The sequence below is a fragment of the Cariama cristata genome, unplaced genomic scaffold (genome assembly GCF_000690535.1).
Source record: "Cariama cristata isolate BGI_N322 unplaced genomic scaffold, ASM69053v1 scaffold87, whole genome shotgun sequence".
Classification (NCBI taxonomy): domain Eukaryota; kingdom Metazoa; phylum Chordata; class Aves; order Cariamiformes; family Cariamidae; genus Cariama; species Cariama cristata.
In genome coordinates this window covers 75542-85847 of record NW_009626841.1, presented here as the reverse complement: position 1 = coordinate 85847, position 10306 = coordinate 75542, and the positions used below count along the sequence as shown (strand labels likewise).

General features: G+C 44.4%; 1 protein-coding gene across 1 annotated transcript in view; it reads right to left on the bottom strand.

Annotated features, from left to right (window-relative positions):
• Positions 1-1018: 1018 nt before the first annotated feature.
• Positions 1019-10306, bottom strand: part of SLC9A4 (solute carrier family 9, subfamily A (NHE4, cation proton antiporter 4), member 4) — a 34539-nt gene continuing 25251 nt past the window's right edge. Inside the window, exons 8-11 of the mRNA XM_009704170.1 lie at positions 8527-8623; positions 6345-6476; positions 5501-5588; positions 1019-1320 (exon numbers count right to left, since the gene is read on the bottom strand). Of these exons, the coding sequence (XP_009702472.1) occupies positions 1019-1320; positions 5501-5588; positions 6345-6476; positions 8527-8623 (619 nt within the window). The remainder of the gene's footprint in view (positions 1321-5500; positions 5589-6344; positions 6477-8526; positions 8624-10306) is intronic.

Sequence of the window (10306 nt, the reverse complement as noted above, 5' to 3'; positions counted from 1 at the left end):
CACGGCCTCTCTTTCCTGCTAGCCAGCAGGCTACAAAGTCAGGCTCCCTTTACCTTTTATCCCAGTTTCTAGATTCCTATCTGCAGTGCTGGTCCAGCTTCAGTGTCAAGAGTGGTCCACCAATTTGGGCACCCTCTGGCAAGGCAGGAGTGGGGAATGGAGTTTAAATGCTCTACAATGAAGCCTCCCACTTGCTGAACCACAAGAATATTGTGTACATTCTTGCCGTCCCATACTTGCAAATAAAAGACATGCTTACAGCACCCCTGCCTGAAGAGTCCTCTGGATTTGTACCTACAAGGATGCCTCCTTTATTAACCTAAAACAACTGTAGGCGGGTGATAAGTGCCTACGTATTGAAACTGGTTGAAGGAGCAGGAGTTATGGACCATCATAGCAACTGACTTTACACACTTTTGCAGAGACAAAACCTGAGATGTCAAGAATTTCCCAAATGCTGAAAATGTCCACTAAAAATCCTTTTGACTTAAGTACTTGTTTAGGCATCTTCAGTGACACTTAGGTGCCCTAAAAATGCCTTTCTGTTTTTTAACTCTTTCCTGGAATATCTCAGCTACTCTGAGGTCAAAAGCTCTAGGTAAGTTGAAGTTACCAATCTGGGCACTCATGTGCCAAGCATGTCCTTCCTTCCGCATTTCTTTTTTCTGGATGCAGGCCATAGTAGAGAACAGAGGAAGGCACTATCAGCTTCCACCCATAGCCCTGCATGTGCCCAACTACTGTCATTTAAATCCATGTCCAAACCTCTACAAAGATCATGTTTCCCTCTTTCCTGCAGTGCTTTGTTGGAAAGAAAGCAGCTTGATATAAACATATAATAATTTGAGTCTTCTCTGAACCACTAAGTACCTTGATACAGCGCTTGAAAGTGATATGAGAACAAGTGCGCTGGTCCCAAAAGGAAAATTGTGGTTTGGTTCATATAAGAGCTTTGTTATTTTCCCTGGAGCAGTGCACAAAGGGCCCTAGAGATGCAAACATTGCTCTTCTCTGCTCCTCATATGACTAATGGCCTGGCTGGTGCCATTGTTTCTGTCTCTTCTTCTGACTCATACCTCTCTACTTCTCCCACAGTGAATCGAGACTTTGGCATTAGAGCTAGATTGTCTGCTCTGGTGAAACGATGCTGGCTGATTGAATTTCCTCTTTGACCGGACAGATTGGATGGGCCCGCTCGTCTATCCAAGTGTGCCATTGGAATCAGTTCTTCCTGGCGGTGCTTTGCTTCGTGTGGCCGTAGTCGGGGCTGGGGTCTGAACATTACTGGGAACTCAGCATCAGAGCCACCTCTGTGATGATCTGAAGGAAAATAGACAAATAATTTCTATTCTGAAGAAGAGAAAAAGGAAACACCATGGTATTGGCAAGGACAGTTAAAGGGTATTCAATACAATACAGTTTTATGGTTTCAAACTCTGGAACCAAAGCATTTTAAATAATTACTACAGAATAAGAGAACAGTTAAGAACTAAAAATAACCCTAAATTTTTATTTTCATCCCAAAGCTGATGTTTAAAAGATTTTATTGATCTTGCCTCTACCTTGAAACCCCAGCGAATAAGCACATGCAGTTATATTTTAGTGCCTCGCAGAGCTGCTCAATGCCTTCACAGGGCAAGAGTGCTCCTTTACTTAGCTTTCAATTGTCTATGAATTTCACAAGTACACCTAGAACCATGGTTCAAAAGCATTGTGAAACCCACAGCAGAAGACAAAAAAGTGATGAAGAAGACTCTAGTGCCATCGAAAATGAAGTTTATTGGTCACGTATGATTAACAACTGGGAAGAAAACAGTTTCACCTGAAACCAGGGGTTTGACTCTAGGGTGCTTTGATTACATTGGGTGTGTCAGACCTGCTCCTACCAGCTTTCTTTGCCACAAGTACACAATAAAAATTTGCCTGCAATAGGCCAATAACCAGCTTTCTCATTCTGTTGAGTTTATAGAATATACTTTTTCACTTTTCTTAAAGCCACTTTGTAGTCTGACTATGCTCTAGCAAATCAGTTAATTTAAGAAACAGCTCATAACAAGGTAGGAGGTTTTGGGAGACAAACACAAAGGTCTATGAATAATAAAATTAGACTATATCCCACTGCGGTTAAAGCAGACATGTATTGGGTATAGTCACACAGTCAAAATTTATCGAGTTATTGCAGCTTAATAACTATTAAATTATTTTAAGCTAATGTTTACTTCACAGTTGGCACAAAGTAAGAATGTGTGCACCAGCACTTACCTCTACCAAACAGGGACACACATTTCTTTAAGAGCAGAACCTGCTTCTTGTAGACCATGTGGGCATACCACACCATACGCAATAAAATAGGATAGGTTTTCTCAGATTTGAAGGGCTTCTACTTGGCCCTTTGGGAGCATCACTGCTACAAAGTATGAATGATATATACTGTCAAAGAAATAACTCATTTGCATGAATGGCATAAAGAGCTGATAGGTGGTTTAAGGATCTATTTGTGGTCATTTCTGATCTCTTAGTTACTAAACTTTCTGCACATGCTATGTATAAGAGCTAAGCCAAGCTTGCTGGAGGATGCTTGTTCCAGGAGGGCTTCCAGGCATAGACAGAAGAGGTGGCATTTATGCTCTGTCAATGCATACGTGCATATATGAGGCTGTCATTCTAATTTCCTACATACTGAATATTTCTCTTCTCAGTTCCCAAGTGCAATTCCTCTCATCCTAACACAGTTTATGAGGGGGTTTAGGGTGGCTTCCTCCAGCTGCAGACATTTAAAGTGGTGTGAATGCTATGCAATGGACCTAAGATAGGGTCAGAAGCTGGACCAAGAAACCTAATTATTTGGATAGATCACAAGGCAAGATCCAAATTCAGGCCTAGCTATTAGTAAAAATGTACCTGCATTCACCACTTCAGGAATTATTCCTCTCCCTACTGGAGTAATGTGCCTGTCTGCTATAGCAGGACTTGGTCCTTTGAAAGTGTCTGAAATGCCTTTAAGTCTGAGGCTCCTCTGTAGAAGTTTGAGTCCTTTAGAAAGACACATATCCCCACCATGACATTCTGACAAACAGAACAGAAAAGAATGAGCTGTATGAAAGAAAAAAAAAAAATCCCCTTGAGTACCTTTGATTTTCCCCTCTGAATAGGTCCTATGGGTTTCTGTTCTGCTGCCGTCATGTGTGAGCGCCCAGCCCCAGGGGCATGGTTTGCCTACAGAGATCGCTTTTGCTTTCATCTCTTTCAGAGTAAAACAGAAAGGGACTAAAGAAAATAATTTTGCACCTGCAGGAAACAAATTTCGTTGTCCAAGTTTTCGATACAAAGACAGAGATTAAGACTATGGGTTCAATCACTATAGATAATTTTGCCAGAAATGAAAAGGAATTTTTTTAAGGAGCCCATATGCATTTCAGGTCCACATAAATAAACTCAGAAAGGAGTCAGTGAGATTACAGATGAAGACAATAATGAATGTTCAAGTGTCCTAAATTCCATGTTTTCCCTGACACTGTCCTGCCACGTTTCTGTGGGCAATTCAGTGTTGCTCCATCCCTAACCTCTGTCTGCTTACTTAGAGTGTAAGTGGGGATGGGTCTGCCTTTTATTGTGTACAAACAATAACCTGAGACTAGCTGATAACTTTATGCAGTAATACCAGTATTACTACAGAAGTGTTCACAGAGAGCAAGCTGGGAAAAGGGGAGAAGAGACCAGCTGCTTGGGGACAGATTTTTTGTTAGGTTATATGATTAGAGGCTCATCTCCACAAACACGGAGGAGCCCCAAGGCAAAAGGGCCAGGGGGGAGCCCCCAGTACCCCAGTCAGAGGAACGAGCCTGAGCCCCTGCCCTGATCCGTAATGGTGATCAGCGCCATGAGCAGGGTAAGACCCACCATGATGAGCCAACCGAGAGGGTCTCTGTGGGGCACCCCATAGAGTGAGGGGGGGGGTACAGGGCTCGTTATTGGGATGTCTGGGGAGAGCATTTGGGGATCATACAGGACTTATGATGGGATGTTTAGGGGAGGAACCAAAGGCAGGGAAAGGAAGGGATCAGGGTAGTTTGAGGAGCAAGAAGTGCAGGAAAATAGAGGAGAAAAGGGATAAAAAGGGTGGCTCACATGTAAAGAGGGGCTGGTCAGTACATGCGTCTGGCTATGCCCTGTGCCTCATCAGTGTCATCTGTCCTGTTTTGTCATTAAACTCCACTTCTGCTTTCCTGGGTTCCCTACACTGTGTGCATGTGTGTGTAGGCGTGAGTGCCAGGAACTGGAGGGACTGGGGTGTATGCGTATTGTCTGGGTGCCTATGTCAGTGCAAAATCTCTAGCAATCACCAAGTCAGAGTAGCCATCAAGTAAGATAGAGGTTTGGGAACCGAGCATTGGAGCAACTGTGAGTCTGGGACAGAGACTGGGGAGAGCAGGTCTGTGAGTTGACTGCAGGAGGGGGCAGGAGGTCCAGACCAGTGACTGAAGAGGCCATGGGGCCTGTGGTTGGCTACCAGTAAGGCCATAATCTGGAGCAAGTACCAGAGAGACCTACTGGCACATGTGTGTCCCTGTGTGTAAGGCAAAGGGAGACCAGGGGATCCAGAAGCCTGCTATGGAGAAGACTGGGTGCCCAAGGCCAGCTACTGGAGGGTTCTAAAGTGCATGGGGTGGAGTGGAAGAGTGTTTGTGCGTATGTGTGTGTGTGTGTTTGTGTGTGCGCGCGCGTGTGTGTGCGCAGGTCTGAGTACCAGCAGCTGCCATGGGGCTGTGTCCCCAGGGGCTCACATGCCCAAGGGCCACCAAAAGGGCAGATGGAAGGTCCAGGGCCAGCTACTGGGTATAGTGTGTATCTAAGGCCAGCTACTGGGGGATTCAGGTAGCATGTATGTATATATAACGTTCCACTAACAGTCTATTGTCCTGATCAGCCAGGGAGGGGACCAGGATGAGCCCATCGGTGCTGTTTGTGTTTCAATGAGCACTGTGCCCTGTCTGCGCTGCTCTGTGTGTCCAGCCATGTGTACGTATACACTGAATTATGGTGTGGGGGGTGTCTGTTGGGAATTTCTGCTCAGCCTCGCTTCCCACGGGACCTGAGGGCACGGATCTGCAGCACCCTCACCTAGACTGGGCTATGGGTTCAGCAACTCTGAATGATTTTGAGTGCAATTGTGTCTGTGGGGCTGTAGGGAACAGGTAATTTGCTTTCTTGGCCTTACACGGATGACTTCATGGCCAGGCCAAACTGCAGGGATCACAGGAACATTTGTGCAAGAGGGAAAAAGGGAAAACTAGGCGGTGCTGGAACGAGACAGAAACTACCACAGTAATGACCATATAAACAACATAGATAAAAGAGATAGGAGAGAAGGGTGTAGCTCATTTAAAGAGGCCAGGGACTCCCATGGGAGTATTCATTTAGTACTGTTAAATCCACTGCGTAACTGGCCAAGTTTCTTTCGCTGCTGGAGTAAGATACAGAGTAAAAGCACTTCCATTACCTGTAAAAGTAACACGCCTGGTTTTTCGTCTAGTGGGCTGGCTGGGGCCCTGAGGCAAAGAGAGGTAGCGTACACCCGTGGTGCTAGCCTGTGTATGGAGATAGAAGTGTGTTCAGTGCCCATCATTGCCTGCACAATTTACACTTATTTGGTGGGATGGTAAAGAGGGATGCTTATATACCCTTTCTGCTGTGCCTCTGCACCTTTACAGCCAAATTTAGAGAGGCATCAGTAAGATCACTGCTTGGCTTGGATGGTTGAACTCAATGTCAGCTCCAGTGAAAATGTCTCTGTTGGATACAATAGCCCTAGGGTTTTTTTGCAGTCAGTGGAGAGAAATAGGTTTTTGTAAGAGTCACCTCTCCTATTTGAAGTGGCAACTTTAAATAAAGTTAATATACCCAGCAAGAACTTATTTCTCATCCTTAACTATGATTACCTCAGCTGTAAATGTCTATGCTATCCAATGCCTACATTTGGTCAGACAAATCTTACTCTTACTGATCGAAGGCCCAAACTGTCAGTGGAAGGTGTCAAGGGCTTTGCACCAGGCCTTTTGCGAATCCACAAATTCACACAGCTGCAAGAATACTATGCAAGTTATATTATTTTACTACTTACACCCATGGTAGCTCATTTCTGACCAATGTGTAGAGGTAGGACATACAAATGTTGCTGTCCACATGCTGAGTGAAGCTCTTTCTCCCTAGGTGCCACATGAGGACATTGGGGAAAGTATCCATTTTAATTATTGCAAGAAGCATATAAAAATGAGCGTCTCTTTCCTTATTTACAGAGAAGCAGAGGCATATTTCATATGAATAGTAGTTTACAAAACACGTACCTGTCTACCCCAAGGTAAGCTGTTTCCCTTCCTGCAACTCTGCCTCAGGCTGTGCTGCCGACGGATGAGGATTTCTTGGGCTTGTTTCTCATTTGTGTTGGTAGGCAGGCTGTGTCGGCTGTATGTTGGTGCCTGAAACAGAAAAATGCACCCAGTTGATTCTCTTTGCACTTGCAATTTTAATAACCTTGTGCAGTCTGGTTGATCACAAGGCCAAGGGGACATCTGCCACGGCTTGGCCACCGACTCACCACAGCTCTTTGGATATCACATAGGAAAATGCAGCCTCGCACTAACCTTGCTGCTGCAGAGCAAGATGGGAGGATGCGTGGACAGAGCTGTAAGTCTCAGACCTCAAGGGTTATATTTTGATGCCATTTTTTATAGACTCATGCCTGCTTGAAGTGTACCGTAAAGATACAACCACCTACACAAGGCTGTTAACATCTCTGGGCTTGTTCTCCTTTTGTCAGCCCTCTTCTGATCGCACAATTGGGAGTTACAGATCTGAGGCAGATCCCAAGAGACAGAGAGCTGGTTAACCCACCTCTGAGCCTTGGTACTAATATTACTGAGCCAGGAGCAAGTTGCAGACATGCCCAAGGGCAAAAGACTGTGTTAAGTAGAGTACACCTCCAGCATGAAATGCACAACTGAGTTTCCTTTCCATACTTGGACAAGCTACACATTAAGAATACCCTAAAACTGAGCATCTTTTAGGACAAGCTTTTTAATTTATTGCATACATCTTGTGAAATGAGGGAAATCTTCCTTAAAGAGAAAAATTCACTGAAATTTATTACACACTCTTAAAAAGCAGAACCTGGTCTCAGTCTCACTTGCAACAGTCCTTGTAAAGTTGATTTGGTGAGCCAGGGCATTACCAGGCCTTCAGAGTGGAAAGTGAAGTATTAGAAGTAGCATTATTTTACTTCCGATCTTTCATTTCCAAAAGCACACAGTTCTCAATACCACATAGGAAGTGACTGGTGCAAATAGTCATTACTGTAATTGATTTTGAAGAGAGAGAGTTCATTTCAGTAATCTAAGAGGCAGCCATATATGCAAATTGTTGCTGGTAAGATAAGAAATTAATATCATAAGGATAATTGGCCATGGCAAATCAAACAGTATTAGGAATGAATATCATATTAATAATGACACATTTAAATGAGCAGGGCCTAGCATTTTCTACTAAATGTGTGTTACACAAGTTAGCCCCATTTATCTGCGTAATTTCAGGGTTACTGTAATATATGCTCTACCACTCATTGCTGTAGGAGAGCACTCAGTTGTATATTCTGGGACCAAGATTGGATAAAGTAGATATTAAACACTGGGCTGCATCAGAATCAGTGCAAATTTCTGCAAAACAAATCCCTGATGAGGTATTATCACCCCCATTTTATCAGGGGAAAAAAAAAACAAACGTGTAAAGTGAAGGTCCTGAGGAGGTAGAATTTTTTTATTTTTTTTTCCCTTTCTCCTCCTGTGGCAAGGGTAAACTGTTGCTCCCACACAGACCAAGGATTTACCAGCCTCCCAGCTGACTTTGGGCTACGCAATGTTTACTGCCGCTGGTCCACCCACTTCCACGGGGGAGTTTCGCTGCTGCTGGTGACCTGCCAGCCGGCTGCCTCCCACGAAGCCCTGCATCCATCCCTGGGTGCTGGGCAGCCCTCTGCCCAGCCTGGGTCCAGCTCGCTGGCCCACAGTGCCGCAGTGGCAGGCAGGCCACCCAGCCATCCATCCTCCATCGCCCAGGCTGTGCCTGACCCCAGGGAGGGGACCTGGGACCTCAGAGTCCCCTAAGGATGTTTGGCAGCCTGGGGAAGGCAGTTTCTGAGTCACAGGTAGCTGTGCAGCGAGGGAAGCCTGACCTCTACAGCTCAGTAACAGATTTTCCTGGCTTTTCACACTGCCGTCAGGGTGAAAAGCTAATGGAAAATAAATACTTTCCTTTTTCCCACCCAGGAATGAGCCCTGAGCTAGGGCTCCTTCCCTTCCCCACGCAGCTCCCAGGTCGGAGCGGCTGTGGGCTCCACGTCCACGTCTCCCACCAGCGTGACCCCAGGGCTGTGACCAGCCCCTGGTGCTACCACCTGCCGTGGCTATGATATGGGGACCGCAAACAAGAGCTTTCAGTCTGCAAATAGTGTGTGATAACAGGTTGCTTACACACCCTTTGTCGCACTTGATATAGATTATGTGCCAGGACATCTCTCATGGACTCCACCTCTGCAGGGGACAGCCTATGCACACGCCGATTTTTACTGCTCCTGCAAATAAAACAGAAGTTTAAATATGATATTAATGAGTTGATTAAATACTGTTCCCATGAAATGATGCATGATCTATTTTTAGTGCTAGAACAGAAGGCTATGAAGAGCCTTTCAGTGACCAGTGACACCAAAAAATCATCCAAAGATTAATAAAAAAAGGTCACATTTTGCTCTTTCCCAGGTTTTATCAATATACTGGGTGGTCAGAATGGGCCCTAATCCCTCATACAGCTGGCAGCAGAAACTCTCCTTTTCTTTCTCAAAGATTCATAAGGAAGTTCATATTTGAGGATTAGCTTGGGCAACAACCAGCTATATGTTCAGGAAGACACTGCAAGGTCCCTCCTCTGTCTGAATACGTTCTTCACCATGGTCTAGCAGCCTGAGCCCTGTGGTCCTACTGGTTTTAACTCCTTTGAGAAAGTGCAGCAAATCCTTAAGAACTAAAGTGAGTGTCAGTTAAGGAGGCTGAAAGACCTGCCCTGTGGTGAGGAGAATGTATAGAGTTTCCTTGCTATTGAGCCTGTTTCTCCATTTAAAACGAAAGAACTACGTTTCATTTAAAATGAAAGATAGTCATCTTCGTATTTTTAAGAAACTGTGACAAGAAGCCCACAGTCATTTGTAGCTGCCTGGCTTTTTCACTAGCAAAACAATGGAGGAGGGCTGCTGTGAAATGTTAGCTGGTTTTGCTAAATCAGTCAGTCTCTGTGAGTGTTAGCGTTTGGCTGAATTCCCAAGAAAAGAAAGGGAAATAGATAATGATCATCCAGGATGAATCAGTCCAAGTTCATCTTGTTGTTTCTGGGTTTTTCCTCTCTCCATTTTGCTTTCTTGCCTCTTTTAAAAAATAAAAAAGTAATTGCAAATATTTGTTCTCAGCTAAGTGACGTCCTTGAAGTGTTGTCTGTAAATTCTGCAATTCGAGAATGGATTATGATCAACGTACAGTATTGCCAAAGCTTTGTGTGCATTTATTTTGTACTCCCTTTAAAATAAATTAAAAACCTTTAATGACAAAGGAAGGTGGATTCAAGCAGAACTGAGATTATGCTGTAAACATAGGGAAAAGATTAGAATTTGCAATTACAGCTAGTTTGACAAGATTACCACTGTTTTGTGCTATAATCTAACATGAACATCTTGAAAATTGCAGGGCCATCACGAGCTGCCTGGATTCTACATTTTACTGCCTCTTACCATCAAGTAGACAGTGTGCGCTGGTGGCCTGGCCCTGTCCAAAGTCCCTGGAATATAAGAATTAATTCCTCATATATTTCAACTTTTTGAATGTCTCTTCATTCTGCATCAGACCAAAACTGAGATCTGCCAAATTTTTCATGAAGTAAAAAGCAAGAGAGAAGTTGACAGTAGGTTATGGTGTAGTGTTAGAGGTAGGGCTGGGGTGACCAACCTGGGTTAAGGATCTCACTGAGGCACGAGAGACCCATGAGTCTACCACTCAGCTACTGGCAAGCCAGAGTGACAGAAAAGGACTCTCTGGATTTGCCAGAAATATTATCCTGGCCCTGATAAATCCTTCCCAACAAATGTTTAATTGACATTCATCAATTCTTAACAACAGCAACAGCAACAAAGCTAGGTATTTACCAGCATGGAAAAAAGACCATCACCACCACCCAGTTGGGTGGGTTGGTTGGTTTTTCACTTGCTGTCAGC